This window comes from Salarias fasciatus, chromosome 22 (assembly GCF_902148845.1).
Source record: "Salarias fasciatus chromosome 22, fSalaFa1.1, whole genome shotgun sequence".
In the NCBI taxonomy this organism is placed as follows: Eukaryota; Metazoa; Chordata; class Actinopteri; order Blenniiformes; family Blenniidae; genus Salarias; species Salarias fasciatus.
In genome coordinates this window covers 22,487,998-22,510,199 of record NC_043765.1, presented here as the reverse complement: position 1 = coordinate 22,510,199, position 22,202 = coordinate 22,487,998, and the positions used below count along the sequence as shown (strand labels likewise).

General features: G+C 43.3%; 1 protein-coding gene across 1 annotated transcript in view; it reads right to left on the bottom strand.

Annotated features, from left to right (window-relative positions):
* Window positions 1-7,161: 7,161 nt before the first annotated feature.
* khdrbs3 (KH domain containing, RNA binding, signal transduction associated 3) overlaps window positions 7,162-22,202 on the bottom strand; it is a 121,544-nt gene continuing 106,503 nt past the window's right edge. Inside the window, exons 8-9 of the mRNA XM_030120962.1 lie at window positions 10,612-10,664; window positions 7,162-7,366 (exon numbers count right to left, since the gene is read on the bottom strand). Of these exons, the coding sequence (XP_029976822.1) occupies window positions 7,275-7,366; window positions 10,612-10,664 (145 nt within the window). The 3' untranslated portion in view covers window positions 7,162-7,274. The remainder of the gene's footprint in view (window positions 7,367-10,611; window positions 10,665-22,202) is intronic.

The following is a 22,202-nucleotide window of genomic DNA, read 5'->3' as shown; positions in this document are numbered from 1 at the left end:
TAGCATAGCTTGGCTTAGTGTAACAAAATAAAGGAAACGGGTGGCTAGGTTAAGATTGTACAATCTGTCTACTAACATTTATAGGGGAAAAGGATTGAACAGCAAATGAGCAAGTGTCAGAGGTCACATTTCTACGAGCATGGTACACCCATTACCTTTTTTGTATACATTCAATGAACGGCAAAACGTGACTGACTGTTTCCATTGTCCAGTGCTAAACTAAGCTAGCCGACAGCTAACCGCACCAAGCTAGCTGATGTGTTGGTGTGTTTTAATGAAAACAGCCGCACTGGCTGGTATTTGAAATGTTCTTTTTAAGCACCCAAGCACAAACAGACACATTTCCTTTGATTTAACCAAAGTGTTTTACCTATAAAACACAGAAAGTTCATGTGGGACCGAAAGGAAGATACTGACAAAGGCAACATTTACACGATGTTTCAAGTGAAAACGCATCATTTGTGCATTTTCGTGACAGAAAAGTTTTACCTCAACACGGCAACGGCCTAGTTTATATATCCAATGACTCTGTCGTGTAAATGAACAACCAAAATGCTATGAAAGTTTTGTGTTTTTTTGAAAGCACAAAACTGAAACTGAAACATTAAAATTTAAAGCTGCTTTCCATTTCCCTCTGAAAATAATTAGAATTTTGGATTGTTGAATGCTTAGAATTTGGATGCTTCCACTTCCAGCAGAGTTATAGCATGTAGTTTAATTCAGCAATGCAGATCAGAAAATTGTATACATGTGTCCAACTTTCCTCGAACTCGCTCTGTTCCCGTATAAATGATTAAATTTCACCCACAGAAACCGTAAGTTATAGGAGTTGTACGTACAAATCATTGAAATGCTGAACAAAAAGAAAGAAAAACTTTTTTTGTGCTATAGAAAATGTTCAGATGGTGTGCTTATGCATTTTAAACACTAAACTTTGAGTCCTTGAGGCAACTTGGAGTACACCGCAAAGATCCCAACATCCTTCATTATTTCTGCTCTGTAACACCAAAAAACTGTTGAAGGCAAATGGAAAGCAGCAAAAGCTTGGCAGATATTCCACTGGTCTCTGTATCGAGTGCTGAAGACCGATCGATGTGTATTCTATCGTTGAAATGAAGTTGTCTTCCACTGACGGATCTCTACATCCTCCTTCGGTATGCATTCGTAATCAAATAAACTGCCCCTACCTTATTAACTCGGACAAGCTTACTCCTTCTATAGCCTGTCACTCTAAGCCACTTCGGGCTGGGAATCAACCCCCCGGAGGTGATGAGACTCGACTCCGGGAGTCCGAGCGGTCGGCTTTAGGTCGCTGCGTTATTGTCTGAGGCTTGGCCCGAGGCTCCAGAGAGAATCACTTGCTCTAATGGAAAACTATTGTCTGCTACTGAGGACATACAGCTGGGCTGAATACGGATCAGCCTCTCTGGACGTATGCACGAGACACAGTGAAGCTCTCTATCGCGCAGAAAGCTATTTTGAAATTGTAATATCCACTGAAGTCAATTCTGATTAAGCAATACATCGACAATAGCCGCTGTTCCTGTGTGAGGTTGTGAGAAAGTGTTTTCCAGCGATGCATTAATACATACCCAACACCAAAAAAACAGCATAACAGAGCAAAAAATAGCTACCCTTCCGCCTGGTGCTGCCACGAGCAACAAGAGTAAACATCTAAAACAGTCAAAACTACGCAACATTAAGGCACTTGGTGAATTATTGATTCATTTCACTGGATTGGATATATAGGTTAATGAGCACAACGGCGTCAGAACAGAGGTGTGTTTGCATGACTTGTGATGTCCTTCCAGAGCGCACTGTATGATTTATTAAGTGGTGCTTCCCATCCTGTGACAGTTTACATTGACTGTAAGAGGTAGACTCATCTCCTCTACCAAGAGTCTGAATCCGTGAAGTCAGGTCAGGTTCACAGTCAGTTCAGAGCGCTCCTTGTGAGGATGTAAAATGTATACGGGGCCGGTGGGGCTCTGAAGGAAATATTCTCCGACACATCATCCCAGAGGACGAGGAACTCCATTTGCCTCGTGGCTTTTCTCCCCTCTCATCATTTCCTCTGAAGAACGGTGACGTGTGATACATGCATTATCTTTTTTTCCTCGTGTCTTCCGCATCCCAACAGGTCGATGGCTCTTTCTGAATTCAGCTCGGTCCAGGCTGTGAGAAACTCCAGGAAGATCCCCAGTCAAAGCTTGGAGACGTTCTGGATCAGGGTTTGCTCTGATATTGCGTTGGCTTGAATGATTGAAGGGAGGCTCGTTGTGGGGTCATCAAGTCTGTGAGGAGAGAAACAAAAGAGAAAAACGAAATGAGGTTCCTTTAAGAGAAAAAGACAAAAAGAAAGGCAGAGCTTTCTCAGGACTGTCACATTCTGGTATTTCAAGGGTTTTCGGCTAATGCAGCCAGTCAGGCATTACGTTTCTCCACTTAATACAAGCACAGGGTGTCATTTTCAAACTGCGGCAACAGGGACCCTGTTGTGGTTCAGATGACACAGAGTGTTCTTACACACTAATTGCATAGGTAGAGCGAGAGGCAGGAAGTCCAGCGGGGCCTGAATCCCCTCGAGGGGACTGCAGATGGGTATAACGGTCGAGATGAGGGGTCAAAGCCTCCACAGGATGATTGTGAGGGATTTTTACCAGCTCCGGAAAAAATATTTTTATTGCGAAAAGCATCCATCAAGTCACCTCAAAGTCACATTAATATTTGATATGTGGGGATAATGCCTTGTCCTCTGCCGAATATTCCATTTTGTAGGTTTTAAACTCGACACCCGCACTACCAGACCATCGTTTGAAATTTCCTCTGAGGGTCACACCTTCATCTGAGAGGATTTGTGGTGTTTGGGAGTTTAACGAAGTCCAACCCAAGCCTGATGGAAGTCTTGAGGAAACACACGTGAGTTTAAGCCAAGAATTTAAGCTGACAAAGAGTGTCCAGATTTCTAGGTGTTCAAATCTGTTTGATCCATCATTATTCTAAACTTACTCACAATTACAAAAATTATTTTTAATTGATTCCCTTGGGAAATTTCCTGTTCACATTAATGTACCCCATCTAGCTGATGGAGTCAAGGCTCTTATACATACTATATACAAATACACATATTATATATACAATTAATGGATGGATAAACCACACAGAAGTACAAAGAGGAAAGGTGACATTGACGCCCTCTGGTCTAGATTGTCTGGATTAGTGCATAAATATGCAGTATTACTGTTCACGCACACCACAGCCGTAGTAAATATCTCTTCTGCAAATGTACAAGTAGATGTACAATAACGATGGCAGACTCCAGAACGTCCTGACTCCCAGTCCACATTATCCTGAGACTTGGTGGGTTTATAGTTGAGAATCACCCAGTTGAAATGTCGTGTAAATGAGGTCGAAAAGACTGCCCGGTTTTTGGAACCTTCATATTCAAAGTCAACGCACCAAAACATGGACACAATCGCTCCATGCGACATAGACATACCTTCAGCACCAGAGAGACAATCGGATGGGTTTGGCCGCGTCGCTGGGACTTTGACCTGGAGAGGAATATAAAAACAACGTCGTGACCACACAGGCCGGCAACATGAATTTACATCCAGAAGTACAGAAACAAATGCCGACACACATCACATTTTATGGTTCAATTATTGTAACAGAGGAAATATTTTATCAAAGTCTTAGGATAGCGTTATTCCACTACACAGCTTGTTGAAATATTACTGCTATTTATCACACTTTTATACAGTTTTTTTTTCTCTTTCTTTCTTTGCTTTGGTGGTGGTGTCGTTGTTACAGACATCTAATTATTCCCAGCTTTGTGTCTAGATTAGCAGAGACAGGAAAACATATTACAACTGGAGTTTAGAGAGGGTTTATGAGCAACTACGTTAGGGGAGAGGTTAAACTGGGTCGGGTTGTTTACCTTGTGGGACGGAGGTCTTTTTAAACAGCTACTGCCATCCTCTCTCTGCGGAGGTCAGCTGGGGGTCATTTAGAGTCGCTTTAATGGACGGGGCAGAGGCAGACTCTTTAAAACGACTGGGAGAGGGTCACATGACCGGAGAACAGGAAGAGCAAAACAAGAAAAGAGAGAGAGAGAGAGAGAGAGAGAGAGAGAGAGAGAGAGAGAAAGAACCCCCCCTCATACCACCCCATCCTCCCTCACCTCACCCTCCCGCATCAGCCCCACCCGACCCCGACTGAAAGGAGGGTCAAGGAGTAAACAACTCGGGAGAGTTAATGCGTGTTTACGCGATCGGCACCCGCCTCACATCGAATTACGTGAGCAAACAAGGCGGAAAGAGTTTCGAGAGCGCCGACGGCCTTATCGCCAAATCCCCTCGAATCTGGGAGTGGGGGAGATTTCCCCTCCCACACACATGAAATGCGCCGCCTCGAAGCACAAATGGGAAAAAAATGCACTTATCAGATTCACCGAGGTCAAAGGCAAGGTCACAAACGGCGCCGTCTCTCTTTCCCTCTGTCGGATTTTAAGTAAAAATAAAAAATTTAGACCGTCTGTCGCTTTAAGACGATGTTTAACTCACGCTAACACATCCCAAGAAGTTTATTTTCATCTTGTTAGTTTAAATTATGAGGTTTTTTTTTTTTTTTTAACAATCCACGGAAGTATTCTCTTCAGGACACGTGTTTTGTGTTTTTATATTTTTTTCTTTCAAAATGTTTATTCAGCATCAACAAAGAAGAGAAAATTATTAAAGGGCTTACATAAGCTCGAAAATATCAATCAGAGATGAACAAAACCTTGGAGATGGAGGTGATTCAGTATCAGGTGACTCAGTGTCTCAAAAATTTTGCCTACAAAGTAAGAATTTTTTTTGTTTTGTGTTTCTAATTAAAAAAAAAAAGACATCAAAATTACTGGAAAACAAACAAACAAAACAAAAAAAAAAACCAGTCACAAATGTTAAAAAGCTCCCAGACTGGTTTGCAGTTCTATTTATAGGTGGATTTAAATGGATGTTTTTAGGGTGGAGAGGGGGAAACGGGGGGTGGAGGGACGGGCATAATCAATGAACACAGCTACACAGGCTTTTCGGAATAAAACAGCTGACAACATTCACAGTTGCACACACCATGCTTTTATAAGCCCTTTAACACTAAGGAACTATTATCTTACAAAAAAGAAAGAGGAGGAAAACAGCAATACAATATGTATACAGGGAGGACTCATCTCTTTTTTCAGTTTTTTCTTTTTTTTTTGGAAATGCTGCATTTACAAGGGACACAATTTCACCGGTTAACATCCCCCCCCCCCCCCCCCCCCCCCCCCCCCCCCCAGGAAAAAAACTTATCTACAGTTACTGCACTTTTCTAGGGACTAAGCTACTACAATTGGTTTTGAAAAGTGATCAACCACGCCGTTTCAAGGTCTAAAGAAGAGAGAGGGGGCGATAAATTAAGTTGCGCTGGCAGCTGTGGCAGAAGCATTGTATCCCAACAGCTTATAGCGGCCTCGCTAATCATTACCAAGTAAAAGAGCTTGATACAATGTCATCCTTCACAATCACAGAGCTGAGAGAGAAACTTAATGTAGTATGGAGGCTTTCTTAATCTCAGCGCCCAGTCGATTTCTCCTCCAGGAAAGGATAGATTACCTAAATTGCTTCACGCCTTTTGGCCAGTGGGAGTTCGCTTTCAGCCTTTTTCTTTCAGTTATAGAGACTTGTTGACCCTAACATGCTACAATTGCCTTACTTTGCAGCATACACATTTCTCGAGAAAAACCTGCAAATTAAACCCATTTTTGACCATAAGGTGCTGATGGCATTTTCAACATGTTATATGATTTTCCTCAGATTGATTAAGGCCGTGTTCACACAACGTTTGAAATGAAAACGCTTCATTGTGGCATTTTCATTTTCATCCATCTTCATGAAGACAGACTCCAAGTGTTTTTCAGAAGTTGCGCTTTCCACCCATTTACATGGAGATATTGTCAAAGGATTTTTGAAGTTGTTTTCAAAAAGTTGCCAGATTTAAAGGGGAGTTTGAAATTTCTCTTGAAACTGTTGTGTAAACAGGGCCTCAGAGAAACATCTGCAACGCAGAAATGATCAATCTGGCTTCATTTGGCCACACGGCACTGCTTCAGATTCCAATTGCCAGAGAAGATTTTCACAGCTTTTCTAGAGATACGAAGAGGACAAACTGTAGTTCTGGAAATAGTAGCTTTTTTAATAATCGACTTAACCAGTGTTTATCAAGTTTTCAAGGTGTGCCGCAAGTACCTATTCAGCTTCAGCAGAGAGGGTAATAGGTAGTCGAGTCACATTTATAACTTCAAGACAAACAAGCTAAACAGATTCAGCCCTAAAGCTAACACTGCTATTAGCCTGTGAAGGATGATAAAGTTGGCGATGTGCAGATTGATAACCGAATATCAATATTACTATTCTTCATCGATGTCTGTTTTTTCATTCAAGTAACTGATATCTTTTGTTAATTTCCCAGCTAGCACACCAATGCTAACACTGACCTTGGCTAATAAAGAAAGACAGACTGACTGTCAGTGAAGTGCAAAACAATACCAAAATATTGATACTTCCACTAACACTTAGGCCTGTTTTCTGGAATAATTCTGATGTTAAAATATTGATATGTACATTGTAGTTGCTATCTTTAAATAAATGTATTATTTCATCTGAGTTAAAAGGTATTTCAACATGTAGGTTGTATTTCTTGCTGGTTAGCATAGTTACCTCCGCGTTCACCTGTGATTAGTTATGCTAATAGAGCTGTTTGGTTTTAGCTTGTTGTGTTATCTTATGTGGTTATGTTTTATGAAAGGGTCCTGAATAGTTGGGAACTAAAGCTAACTTTCTGTTAGCCGGTGAAGCTTGAGTAGCCAGCTGCTCCCGCTGCTGTAACAGTAGCTTTAATCTCGAACGTGACGCCTTCAACCATATTCAAGCAGAAAAAAAAAATGTTCTATGCCAGGAGTCAGAGCTGCAAGTCTCCAGTTGTCTGTTTACGTATGTACATCAGTGGGAAGATGACAATTTTAGCATTTTGAAGTCCACAAGTCTTCACAGCTGAGGTTTCATTTAGTATTCAGGGGATATTGAAAAACAGTTTTGAGTCTTTCACTGTGTCTCGCTATCATCGTTTCATTTGGGGTTATTTTTTGCGCTTTTAGATTTTCAATTCTAAAAAGGTGGGAGCGTCCATAAAAAATCCATTACTTGGGTTGAAACAGCCATGGGGACTCAGGTGCGGGGGGTTGTATAAACAGTTCAATATCTGGAGTATGGCTGATCTCTGTACACTCCCTTGGTCGTTCTTGCCGACGGAGCCTTGCCGCGGTTGTTTGCCCACTCTTCCTGACCTGATTAGGGGAGAAGAGAGGAGAGACACAGGGAAAAGAAGGAGTGATTAAACAGGGCCTTGAACTTACATAAAACATTCACTCAAGGCAATCTTTGTAAACGCGGCAAATAGTCCATGGATGCGGCAGAGAGTTTACTGACAACAAAGCAGCGGAGAGGGTAAGATGAAGGAAGGCGTTGTTTCAAGCCGGGAACACAACCAAGGAGCTTGACTTTCACCTGGAAGGATTCATCTCCGATAATTGAATGAGAGGATCAAACAGCTACTTGAAAAGCACCCGTTTAGTGGCTCCCGGCAAAAAAAAGGTCACAATTACCATTAGCCCAAATCAGGCCCGCTGAACCGGCCGGCACTGTCAATGTGAGAGTGCCAGTATCGATGGCACCCTTTGTCTGATCTGCAGCCAGCGCTGAGACTTCCCTGGAGTCGAGGCTCACAAAGGCTTGTTTCTTTCCCCCCCGTCTCGCTCTCTGCTGGCAGCCCCACAGCCAATACCCCTTAATTAAACCTGTCACCCTTCCACTGACAGTCACTTTGAAGAAGCACACCAAGGTAACCTTGTGTTTTGAGAACAAGGAGGCACATCAGCGCTGTTTATCTGTTTCCTTTGAACCGTCGCCCTCTTTGCTGTGTGACCCACGCCGCTCTCTCTTTTCTCTTTTTTTTTTTTCTTAAACTTCACGTGGAGGGAGGCAGCTCTCTAACGAGGCTCCTCCGCTCGTGTGGTTTGGGGAAAGTTGGGGAAAGTTTTCCTTTGTTTCTGATAGCTTTGACTTGCTTCTGAAAAGACAAAGGTCATTGATAAAGTTTATGACGCAAAGGATACAATCGTCTTTTGTGCAGTTTAGCTTATTGCATGCATATATACAAAAACATAGAAAGTATATATAAACCAAATCCCAGTAGTCACTGTCTGTTATCCTGCTTTGTGACAAAACCCGTAACATAACTCTGTATAACACTTGGAAATGATGTTTCACAGTAATCAAGAAGGAGCTAATTATGGCATGTTGCAGCAGTCAGTCCTCAAAACTGTAAAAAAAACAAAAAAAAAAAAAAAAAAAAAAACAAGAAAGGCATTTACTTTCAAATAATAGCACATCTCTGTAATCCAATTTGAGGGCTTGAGTCAAATGCGCTCCGTGGTCGCACCAACATCGTGAGAGACTTGAGCGAATTACGCAGCCAACCTCGTCATCGCGTGTTTTCCGGTTCACTCCGAGGCCGAGCAGAAGAAGATGCATCAACCTTCATCTGTGCGGCAGAGCGCTGGGTGTCTGTGTCGGAAGGCGCTCTGCAGCAGACACGACCTTGGCCCACTTCTTACTGTAGCTCGTCAAGAGCTGCCGCCGTTCAACATTATCTTTAGCAGCGTTGCTTTTGTCTCCACCCGACAGATATTTTCACACACCCGGTGAGCTGATGCCGAGCCAGACTGTACAGCGCAGCAATGAAAGTTTGGACGTGTTATCAAACGATGAACTAAGGGAAGTGAGAAACATCTCCATGTCTGAGAAGCGAAGATGATGATCAATAATAGAACTTTTACAGATCTGAACCCTAACAGGGGTGGAGTACTGCAGCTGGCAAAGCCCCAGAAGTCCTGTAGACATACAAACTGTCCCATCAAGCCATTAGGATTTCATGGTTTTGTCGCTTTTATTTTTTTAAATCAAAATGCATAGTTGATAGTGTTAACATGCATTCCGATAAGCTTTTGACCAAAATTTAGTCGTCCTCTACTTGTAGGATTATTGTATACCAGAATACACAATGGAGTTTTATAAATATTCTGAAGGAAATATCTGATGGTGTATTTTGATCAAAATTTGGCAGAATAACAGATAGCATGAAAAAGAAGACCTGGTTCAACTTTGGGTGAGATTTGAATCATCTGGAAAAATGCTACCGCTGCAGAAGAGAGTCGCCTTTCAGAGAGACCTATACATCCATACTGTGATCCAGAAGTCAGTGTACAAATGTACAATAGTGAAGAAGCAACGGAGGTATGAAGTCTTTGGGTGCCTTCTTATACTGAGAGTTATAAAGCTCAAATAAAGTGTTAAATAAATTCAGCATAAGCCCTGCCTAACACCATGACACTTGCCACAATTGAGCGCTACATGGAAAATCTAAAATTCTTTTCCATGTTGTTCCTCTAAAAAGTAAACTTTCACAGAGATCAGTCTCAAAAGTGACACTAAAAGACATAAAAATTGAATCTGAATCAACGTGGCTGTGCTTGGACAAAACTTTTCTTTAATTTCATGAAAACATTCTTGGATGAGATGACAGACATGAGATTGCCTGGAAGCTGGCGAGCGGGTTTGTCTCTTTTGTTCGGCCTAAACAGGTTCCAGGAAGTGACACTGGATTGATCAGTGACTCTCTTGGTCTTAAAGGTCACAGCTTCCTGACTCGGGGATCTCAGTAGCTGCTAACAACAATAACTTTTCATCTGAAACCCATCAGGGAGCTAGTCAAATAATAACTAACATATACTGGACTCCATCACACTGACATTCAGGGGCGAAGTGTCACCTGAAGACATACGACCAAGTCCAGTTGGACTGATATTCCGGGTGACTCGCAGCTGTAAAACTACCATTTCCTGGAGAATCATGACACTCTGGAGGTAAATTTAAGCTTAATATTGTCCATCTTTGTGCACAAGTAAAAGAAGAACTGTCTTCTACAGTCGTGGAGCGCATGCGCAATGGCAGCGTTTCAGGAAAGTTATGTTTTCGAGCGTTTCCATGGAGCCGGAGATGGAGTGATTTAAAAAACTTCCATCTTGGAAACGGTTTACAAAAAGCTGTTTTGTGATTTGCAGTAACTCCAAGGACTCACACGCTCAGTTTAGGCCTCAGTTTGTATAAAAATAGGGGGAAAAAAATGGCTTCCTCTCAATTAGCACCATCATCTGCTACATCGCTGTGTGATCTCATGCGAGATTGAAACATCTCACAAGAATCCCACAAGGCTCTCGTTATCTATCTTTTTTAATCAAACATCACACCACAGCATATTCTGATATGAGTCCTTGTACCTGTATTATATTCCATCTGTAACTTCCTGTTTTAATTCAGTGAAAAAAAAACACTCATAACCCAAATGTGTATTATTCAATCTGGAAGCGGAGTGCTGTTGTTCTCATCGAATCGTCCAGATTAGTTGAAGAGATGGATGATAAACTGTGGAAAGCATCACAGTAAACAGAGGAAGAGGAGGTCGGTGACTCACCGTACGAGTCGTACGACTCCCCGCTGTGTCCGTATTCGTAGTAGTCGTCTGAGCTGCGAACAGACAGAACATCTGGGTGAAAAATCAAACCGGGCACACGGCTCTTCTGCATCAAAACAAACTGGCAATTATCAGCCAGCAAATTGAGTTTAATATTATTTTCACTCTTATTGTAAGACATCAAAGTCACATTCATCACACTGCAATCATATCTAATCACACGCGGTGTTTCTTTTTCCGCGGATAGAAGTTGCTCTGTTGGAAATGAAAGCAGGGAAGAGAAGAGAAGGAAGAAAAAAAAAAAAAAAAGCAGGAGGCAGCGTTCAATCAGTCAAAAGTACGGCCACATTGACGATTCCGCGAGGCAATTTTCCCGCCGCCGCATTTCTGCTCAAACTTCCAGTTCCATACGGCTGCATATGGAGATCTATGAGAGGTGGCAAGTTTAATGAAAAATAAAAAGATGGGGGGAGGATGGCGAGTTGCTTCATTTCTCCCTTGTTTATTTATTTATTTATTTATTTATTTGCAGTCGCCGGTGAGATGCTGACAGAACAATCCTGCGTCGGTATCATTCGGTAACGGCGCTATCATTCAAGAAGGGCAATTCATCATAAGGCTGCCACTGAGCCGACACCAGCCATCACAGCTGGGTCCTCCGCCGCCCGCCTGTCACTCCGCCTGTCAGCCGCCCGCCGCTCTGCAGATTAGAGGGGCTGAGAGCAGCCGCCCAAAAGAATAGGAGAGCCCAACGCGCCGCATCGGCGCCGGCCCGGTGCCGAGGGCAAAGAGGTGACGGCCATGACACGCCCGCAGGGACGCAAAGAGTTATTTTTTCACCTCCGTTACTGTAGTGGAGCGGCTTTGCGTGCAGCCTTAAGTGACCAAACTCAACACATCAACACTGATTTGTCTCAAGAGTTGCTTGTTTTCAGGTATTTATGAGGAAAAAAGTGTGATTGACCAACTTAAATGGAGAAACAAATGGGAAGAATCTTTATAAAACATCTGGAGTTACTTTAATAGTATTCCCAAGTATACTGGATAAGTTTTATTTTTTCACCTTTTTGGTGCCTGGAATGGTGTGTCTTTTCTCCAGCTTTTTAAACAAATTTTTAAACTAATGATAGTAAAATGTGCAGGGTGTCTGAGAAACTTGTGAAGGACTTTAGACAAGAAGACAAGATATTATTGTGATGAAGTAAACAAAGAATCATCGGTGAAAAGCATGGCGGCAGGAACTGAGGAGCAAATTCTAGAACAGCAGCAACTGGTCCAGGATTTTAACAATCATGCAGTTTCATCTGAGCTTAAAAAAATAAATGCGACTGAAACCCTTTTTTATCTCTTGACGATGCATTTTTTGGACAAGTGCGAGTTACACTCGAGTGTGGCTTCTTGTCTAGACAGTACGGTACCTTGACTGCCATTGCCTTGACCCACGATTATCAACATTTAATCAATTCACCCTTACATGACAGTGATCCAAGGGTTAAAGACGTTTTGTCGATATGTTCTTATTTTGTACACTTTATTGATCCCTCTTCAGAACAGCTGCTTTGGTACGATCTGCGATATCTACTGGTCCAACAAGCTGCCATGAGGATGAATCCAACTGGAAGGAGAGAAAGAAGCCAGAAACCACCTGGAGAAGGACTGTGATGGAAGACCTGGAACGGATGGATCTATCGAGGGGTGAAGCGCAAGTCAAACATCAGACAGGGTTGAGTGAAGAAGTATTATTGGGGCCTTACGTCCCTGATGGGATGAAGAGTTTGAGTGAGAGTGAGTGACTGATCCCTCTTGGGGATTCGACCCATCTCATTTCTCGGAGAGATTTCTCGGGGGTTCAAGGGTCTCGTTCGGGGACCTGCGGTGGTGATCTTTCAGCTGTAGGATTTTAATGTGAAGTCAGATCTGGCGTCCGCTTCTCTAACCTCTACATTCCCAGCCAGGCGGGTCCGACCCCCGTGGGGAAGCCAAAGGGTTGTGAAGTCCTCTTGATTTATTTCTTTACGGTTTATAAATTGGCGAGTCAGCATTTAATTCATTTATTGCAGAAAACTCCAAAGTCTGCGTGGATGGATGAAAAGCTCCTGATGTTAAGGAGGCAGCAAAAGCAGCACTGGGAAGGGTTCTCTCTCTGAACGTCTATTCTATTACTTCCTTTCCGGTTTTCTAAGGGAGGATGAACAACATCACCAACTGAGGATGGAAGGGGGCTGATGGCTTTAAGAGCACTACGGTGGCTCAATGAGACATGAGACGGCTCCCTAAAGAGGTTCACGCCTCGAGTCTGGGCTTAGCATAAATTTTACACACTTCATATTTCAACTCCAGACAATGCTGAGCCTGGCAGGAGCAAACAGAACTAATGTAGCCCTTTAAGAAGCGAGGCCATCTGCCGAGGCTTCCTGATGTCAAGACGGCGGAATATCGCCCCCGTCAAGGCGGAGCGAGGGGAAAACGTGGCCAGGGGATGCGTGTTTTCACTTGTCGTGTGGCGCACCCCGAGACAAGCCCTGACAGGACACTAAATAATTAGATTTCACACCATGCTAAAAACGTCTCGGAGAGCGGGCGCCGTCGAAAAGAAACATCAATTTTATGAATGACAGGAAATCAATTTGCCGGGATTCGCAGGTGCCCGCGGACATATTGTGAGAACACGTGAGGTTTTGGGACAATTTGGGGTCTTTCCCCGTTCGCCACACGCTGGCACAAAGTAGGAAACCACCCAACTATGCCAAGAGTTATTTCAGAGGGCTCGGGCACAATGCTGTCATTTCCCCCCTGATTTATTTCTACTGTGCACGTACAAAAGCAAAAAGCCCAGACTCCTTTGAAAGGGAGTAATGAAGGAAGGAAAAAAGGTAACGCTCAAATCCTGAGGTTTCTCCGTTGCTAATGGCGGAAAGCAGCGATAATAGCAGCCCGCTGTGCTGACGGCTGCCAGGGCAGACCGGCTTTGTGCACAGGGGAGAAGAGTCCAAACACAAACTGGTCGGCGCCTCTAATTTCTGAGGTGACATTTCGTCAATATTGCTACACAGCTTCTCCCCATAGTTACTTTCTCCTCTCAATTACAGAAGACCTGAGTCCTGAGTCGCCTCCTGAAGGTCAGAGATCCCTGGAAAGTTTGTCAGTATCTAAACACGAGGAGTGTACACTCCTGATCCGGCCGCTTCTTTTAATGAGCGCATACAGTCGAGTGTGCTCACTGCTGTAGTGGAAGCTCCGCTTGTCAAGGGCACTACGGAAAACAAGTTTATGACGACGCGGTTTGAGCAGAAGAGCAGCTGCTCTGCTCGTAATCTGCTGGAGAAAAATGATGTTTTACAACTGCAGACATGGAGCGACGCTTTATTTCAGTTTTTTTGTGAGGTACTAAACAAGAAAAATGTTTTAAGAGGTCATCCTGATGGAGATATTAAAGCGAGGCAAAAACAAATCAAGTTCTACACATGATATTATAGAACAAATAACTATACTTATATGATGACTATAACTAGAGTTTTTTTTAAATAATGTCATTCCTCTAATTAAGACTATAGCACTAAATGTTTATTAGAAAACCCTAACAAAATGAATACCATTCGTGTATGTGTGTACTCTGTTTGTCTATGTATATAATAGGGCTGGATGATAATTCGATAACAGCATAATATACACCATAAATCCAAAATAATAACTTGTGGCCACAAAAAAAAGTAATATAAGGGCACAAAATAGCAATTTATGTCCATGAAATACTATTTTATTGCCACAAAATAGTATGTTGTAGCCACGGAATAGTAATTGAAGGACACAAAATACAAATTTGTGGCTGCCGTTTACAGTTTCATTTCAGAAGTCACGTCTGGGGATCCGTAATTTATCAATAAGATTGAGACTGATACATGTTCACAGAGCTGCTGCCTCACACAAGGTGACCCTTGAGGTGAAATCCCTGCTCAGGTGGTGTTGAGTAAAAGAAACAAGGAGGAGGAGGGGAAAGGAAAGGAGGAAAAAAAAAAAAACAACCAAACTTTAAGCTGAGAGCTGTCACGCCTGCCTCCGTGTCACATCCTCATCCACTCCCCATCCATCATCATCCGTACGAGTCAGAAGTGCACAGCTGGCAGCCCCGACACGAGCGCCAGCCGAGGCGCCTGGGGTGGATCTCGCTGGAGATTTCACCCTGTCATAGGTGCGAAGGTGCTTTGACTTTCTAAATAGGTCAGCTTTTGATTTGACATTCATTAGCAGCAGGCGTCCGCTGCTTTGTGTCTCCCTGATCTTCACCAGCAAGGAAAACGGGGGGGAAAGAAAAAAAAACAAAAAAAATAAAACAGATCCACCCGGATCAGCGTAAAGCGCCGGCACAGACCATCCGGAGCAAACAAGATACATGTTAGATAAGTGTGTCTCTTTCATCAGACGTCTGAATCCCGGCCTGCTCCTCCTCAGGTAAGGACGCCGGTCCTCTGACGCATCTGTCATCTCGGTAAATGCTTCATCTTAAGCACTGATGCTGTCGTTCCCGGGCACCACCAAACAGATGGCGGTGTTAAATCTGAATGATGTAGTACACGTCCCAAGTGGACTTTGTTTTCCTACGTCGTCATTACTCTTCCAGTCCTCTGTGATAAATTTGAAGAAATCTACCCGGGACGCCGCGAGGTACTACAGAGAGATGCCTCTTTTTTTTCTCTCCCTCTCTCTCCGGTGCACTGTACTTCCACGCCGATCATGAATCCTCACATAAAAATACCTCCTTCATGTAATCCTTTTTTTCCCATCCTCCCATCCATTCCGAGTTGAAAGGTAGAATGCCGATGAAAAATGCCCCACAAAGAAAGCTCTGATTATAGCGGGCTCAGTGATTTCCACAGACAACATCACAATGAAAATAGATGGGAGGTAAAAAAAAAAAAAAAAAAAAGAAAAAGAAAAAGAAAGAAGTATACCCCCTCCACACCATCATTTCCAATGAAATGAAGCTTACAAAACCTCCAGTGGAAGCCTCGTTCACGGATACACTGGTGATTGCTCAGTTTGGTAGCTGATTGCGAAGCTATCTTTGCCGATGACCCCCCGCCGAGGAGTCACAAAGAAGGACTGAATGGCCGGCGGCGGAAACGTGACTTTTCAAATAAGTCTCTTGATCGCACCATTTATGTTTCCTTTACCTCTTTTCCTTCTTGAAAAACTACATAAAATCCTCCCTCAAGGAAAACGAGTCCTACCAGAGCATTCATCAGATTCCAACATGTCTGGAATCTGAAGACGTCACCTCGCACTTGAAATCCTTGTGCAGGTTTTTTTTTTGTCTCAAGCTCCCTAAATCCCGCCCACCTTCCCCCTCAGAAGGTCTATTCCCCAACACAGCATCCGTCAGTCATCTTGACAAGCTGTCTACCTTGAAAACAGCGTCGAGGTACCGCAGGCGCCTCAGAGGCAGGGAGCTAAACATGTCTAATCTACACTGAGAATAAAAAACGGCACAAAAGTACTCCATCTTTAACGAACTTCCTGATTGAGAGGCCGTGACAAGACAAGCGCATCTGAGAACGTCTCAACAAAGTATCCGAACAAAGATTCTAGACCTCTGTGTTGATAAAAAATTAGAGGAACTAATGAAATTATGACATTACTGTGAAATTCATGCCTCACTTTTTTCTATACAAAGGCCAAACTGACATCAGGAGCTGTGGATCCTGGGGGGTATATACTCACTCAGCCACGGTCCAGTGACAGCTGGTGACCCTTGAAAACCACGTCTCAGACTATCACCTGTAGTCACCTCACGGCTTGAGAGATATGACCGGTCTGGTCCACCAGTCCAGTCCACACAGGAAAAGGTCAAAAGAACTAATATTCCGATCGCCATACACAACAAAAGTGAGTTTGTGCTAAATTAAATGACCTACCGTAATATGTTGCTATAGTTTCCCGTATGAGAAATGCACTGATAAAGTTTAGCTTACTATATCCTCTTGTGTATAAATCTCAAATGTAATTGTAGATTAAGACCCCATTTACAAGACATTTTTTAAGTGAAAGTGCAAAAATTTCATTCCATTTTGGGGTGTCTTCACACAACAATGGTGTTGGAGCCACTAAAAGTGCAGCTTTTTGAAAAGGGTTTAGTACTTCTACTCTGTGTCAGTGTAAAAGGGGAGAAAGCACAACTTTTTTTTAAAATGGAAACTTCAGAAATCAAAACTCAAAAATGATGCTTTTTTACTTGAATTGTCTACGAAACACCCAGACCCCCCCAGATCCTCAGGAAGAGGTTTCTTCAGCAATCCAGGAGGAAAAAAGATGAAGAAGATTTGAGTTTCAACACTTTTTAACTGTGGAGCGAACTGCCTCTGCGTCTGACATTTATTTTAATAAGGCTTTGTTGGCGGTCAATCTGTTCTTTACATTTTATTGGAAGATGATGTTTTGTAATGTACCGTGAAATGCCTTGTGCTGTAACGATGTTTTATAACTTCGTAAATACACTGTTGCCTTGTAAGTATGTCAGCATGAGCCTTTAGAGAGAAGTGCATCATGAACAGTAAAGTTAAATGTTAAATGTAACATCTTCACATTGCGTCTGTTTCTGAGCACCAAAAGAAATTGACAGTCTGCTAAACTGAGGGAAAAAAAAAAAAAATCAAAGTCTGTGTCTAAATTGAGCAATAAGCATCAAAGAGTTCTGTGATTTTTTTTTAAATTTCAATTCACCTTTTTATTTTTAAGCCACACCACGTTTCTTGTGATTACTTAATTGTAAATCATAGAATTGAGAAAGTGAATCTGAGAGCAAATCAAGTATTATTGTTAGCGTCACAGAAGCGTTAGCATGAACAACGCACCTCGCCTGTTCATATTATAAGCTAACAGGTTAACATTAGAGCGTAGCAATACGTAGAGCTAAACATACAGATTTTAATCCACATAAAAAGACTGAGTCTGTCTGTTGTGGTGTGTAACATTCCATCCCTCCCTTTCTTACCCCCCGAAGCGGCCATGTTGACCCAGCACGGCTCCAAGCAATGGTAAAAATAAGTTATAGAGTCCTGGGCTCTGCCTCTGCATTCACAGCCACTTCTTTGCTCGGGGACACAGTAATTCACCACCATAATGACCGTATTTATAGCAGGAAGTTGTAGCTGGTAGCTAGTCTGTAACACCTCGGTGTCACAACAGGAAAAAAAAAATCGCCCAATGTGCTGAACGGAGGCGGACGAGTCCACACTGACACTGTAAGAAGGTGTCGTTTCAAATTAAAAAAGACTAATTCGGTCTCTTTAACACGTCCACAAGTGAAAATAAACGTCAAATTTTTCCTATTTGATTTTCAATTATTAACTGTTGTTTAACTTTTCCCCATTTTTCTACCTGGTCGGAACTTTAATCTTGGTGAAATTCACAAAATTCTCTGTAGAATTAAGTATGTAGCTACCTTAACCCATCTAAATACTTGGAAATTCCAAATACTTCAAGCCTTTTTTCTAATTGAGTGTTTTATGGAATAAGCCGACAACAAAAAAGTAAAAAATCACAACCGCTTTTTTCTTCTCATAAAAAATGTTCCTATTTGCTAAGAACTCTGAACATTTTACACATTTCATAAACATCTGATTGCATGTGTCACACTTTTAAATAAAGACAACAAAGACCATATTTAACCAACAAAGTTTTAGAGGAAAGCAAATTGTTTTTGCATTTTCATTTCAGAGAGGTTTTGCATTCCCACATTTTGAAAATGTCTGTTCCCGCGACAAATGCAGAAGTGCTGAAAACTGTGCAGTTTTCATGTCGGGCTGTAAAGCTGCCCCTGCTTGTTTCTAAAGCCTTACACCCTTTTAAGGGCTGATTCCAATCAATACCAGGCCGTTTTCCATGTTCTCGATCTGAGACTTGCCGGAGCTCCTCGGAGATGGCGTCCGCCCTTTAAAGCTCTGTCACACAGCTGCCGGCGGGCCTCGGGCACACGTGTTCCTCCATGTTGCCAAAGCAAGGTGCGAGCGAAGGTGCGAGGTGACGGCGGGGGGAAGTCTCTGAGGTGTCAAGTATGAAATAATGCTTTGATGGTGGCCGGGCCGTGAGAGATTCCCCCCTCGCCGTGACCCCTCTGAGCGCCCGTCCACAGCTGCCGGCCCTCTCATCTCCCTACAGACACGTCACATCCACTCAGCCGGTGGAATTAAAGGCGCCTCCAGCCTCCTCCACTTTAGCACTCGATCGGTAGCGAAGAGCTGCGGCTTTTCGATATGTCTCTGGAGGAAAAGAAAGAAAAAAAAAAAAAAGAAGTCCTCTGCAGCAGCTTCTGAACACGATACTCCCATACCTGTCATCCTGTGGTAGCTTCTCATGTGGAACAACCCTCACCGCCAGGTGTAAGCTGTTTTCCAACAGATGTAAATGTCATGGAATGTCTAAAAACAGCTTTTCAGCTCAAGTCTCGTGTCTAAAATTTGGTTTTCTAAGTTATATTAAGTCTAAGTGACGGTTTCAGCTTCAATATGGAATTTAAAGTGCAGCTGCACTGGTTGGGCTGTTAAATTGATGTTGATGCTCCAGAGAACGTTGCGCAATTAATACAGCAGCTTTCATTCCAAGTAATAAAACATCCAGTATTCTTAAAAGCCATTGTTTTTATGTGTTTTCCTCAAAATCAAACTAAAATGAAGGAGAAGAAACATGAAATGTTTACAGTAATGAGTTCTCCAGTGTAAATACTACTTTTTTGAACCACAGAGGCTTACTGTTACCGTCGCTTGACGGACAAAGTTCGTAAAATTGCTTGGTATGCTATATATGTGTGTGTGTGTGTGTGTTTTGTGGTTTATGACTGTCTGCACCAAGACTTTGAAACCAATCACTGGTTTGTCAAAACAGTAAAAGACCAATTCTCCTCCAGTGTTTTTGGTGATATTCCTGAAATCCACACAGATTCTGAGCCAGCAGAGCAGAAAAACGAAGGCTCGCCGTTTGGCGCTCGCGCTCACGGCCTCACACTGTTTGACTGACTGACTGGCGGCAGTAATGCACAAAGACGCCCAGTAATGCACCGGCACAGTCAGGAGGCCGCTCGCAAGAAGAAGAAGAAAAAAAAAAAAAAAAAAAACAGGAATGCAAATGGATGGATGTATTAAGAGAGGCGGATATGACAGCAGCCAATCGACTGCTATTATGAAAGAGATGTCTGCAGGGCACTTCAGAACAATGCTGACTATTAGTCTCAGCAGGGCTGCAGAACAATTTTCAATTAAGTATCGACTGGGAATGGGTTTTTTTTAGAGAGGAGAGAGGCACGCTCAGACGTTAAAGAGATGTCAGATTGCTTGATTCATCAAAGAAAGTAACAGAAAATCTCTCCAAACTAGACAGTTTAACCAGCCGACTGCTAACACAACATCGTCTGAACAAGCGCAGAATGATTGGGTGCTGATTATTTTTTTTTTACCAGAGAGGAAAGTGATTCTGATTCCTAGGGAAATAAAGAAGTAGGTTTTTTTTTTCTTTCCTGAGAAAAGTGTCAGGAGTAAAGTTAACTCAACAGACATACAGTAGTCAATATATCGGCTTCGCATTAATCTTCCATTGAATGTGGCTTTTATCTATTTGTAGTGGGTTTACTCTTTATTTCTGCATTCTTTGAAAGCAGCCCAGACACACTCATTTTTAGAAACAGCGGCATGTAACACTACTCCATTTAGTGAAAATCCATCCATAGAATTTGCTCATCGTCGCATAATTTCAGTCTAATTTACTGGTTAGCAATATCTGCCTCGTCACCGCGGAAAATAAGGACTCCGGCCCACAGATACTGCAGAGTGGTGCATGATGGGGGCTTTGGAAGAGGGTGTACCCAATGCCGACTACACCACTGGGTACAGGAATGCGCTGGGAGTTAATCAAGGTGTCTGAAGCAGCGTCGTAATCCGTTTGAGAGCGGCAGCCCTTTAAAAAACCGCCGTCCTCTTCCCCTTCCAGTCGTGTTCATAAAAGACAGGCCTGCTTTCCAGCAGGAGCCATCGGGGGTAATACCATGACAGAGAGTCTGTAAATTGTTCAGCTTGTTATCCTCCGGCTACTGAAATCCTGCCACGCAGTGGAAGCTCACATCGGTGGCTGGGAGCGCCGTGGAAACGTTGTTAGGGAGGCTGCTCATCCACACATGCACATATCCACACACACACACACACACATATATGAACTATCCTCAAGGCAGATGGGATCAGCAATCAATATCTTCGAGGTTCAAGATTAAAAAATGCTGTTTTGTCCATCACAGTGCTCAATAGGGTTGTCACTATCAAGAGACATCAATTTTAACTCAAATAACTTCTTTTTTTTTTTTGCCAAATTTTCTTGTCGCTATAACATTTTGGCCTGACTGAAACGATGCTGCTTGCAGAAATCAGGGACGTTTCCTTTAAAAACAAATGATCAAATTTTAGACGCGTCGCCTGGAGGAGTAAGCAGTGCCTAAAAACAGACGCCAGGCCACATGATATCGTAACACGCTCTGCACAAAATCTAAATCTGATCAATCCCGGGCCGGGCCGGGCCGGGCCGGGCCGGGCCGCACCACGTCAGCCTGGAGTCACATCCCAGCCGAATCCAGGACACAGCAAATAAGAAGTAAGTGAATCAGCCGTCTCTGGAGGCGCAGGCTTCTGCTGTCTGGGTCCTGTTAGCTGCCAGATAACAGACGCCCAAATCTCTTTGAGTCTGCCGCCCGGCCTGCGGCCCGCCGCGCGGCCGGCCCTCCGCCGCCATCGCTCTTAAAACAAATACCTCGCACATCCCCGAGGCGGAGCGGCACCAACCCCCAGCGAGCATCTGTACACACATCCGCCAACACTTCAGCAGCAATCCGCCTGCGCATGTGTGTGTGTGTGTGTGTGTGTGTGTGTGATCTGACCCAGAAGAAAGAGCGAGACAGCACAAAAGATGGATGAAGCCTGGGTGACACGCACCCCGACACCTCCACAAAAGAAAACATCGACCACCCTGATCACAAAAGGCGGGAGAGGAGGGGGCAGAATAATGCGTTTTTTTCTTTCTTGTTCTCTGTTTTTTTTTTCTTTTCTTTCATCCACACAGCTGTCGCCAATTCAGTCCAATTTTTTGACACCCTAAATGTGCCAACAATCATCGGTTCTCGCAGGCGACGCGCGGCAGACGCGCTGAAACGCGGCGGCGCGTTGTGTGCAGATGAAATGCAGCGCCGGGACTTAAAGCGGAGAGCCTTTGACCTTGCGGGGCTTCGGAGAGGGTGATAGCTGCCCGGGCGCGTAGGGAAAATCAATATTCTGCATTTAGCCGTGGCAGGACCCCTCCGTTAAATAGAGCGGCGTCGCCCCCGAGACGGTTTATTTTTACAGCGACGTCGAGGAAAAAATGCACCTTCAGCAAGATCCATATAAATACATATGGGTGATTAAAATTCCAGATAATATGTTTATCGCGCGGAGCCGCAATTAAATTCCTGGGAGGAAATTGAGATTACGTCACCGTGTCTGCAGCGGGAGTTTTTTTTTTTTTTTTTTTTTTTTTAAGACGTTAGATTTAGAGATTAGCGGCGCAGTCGCTGCCGGGCTCAG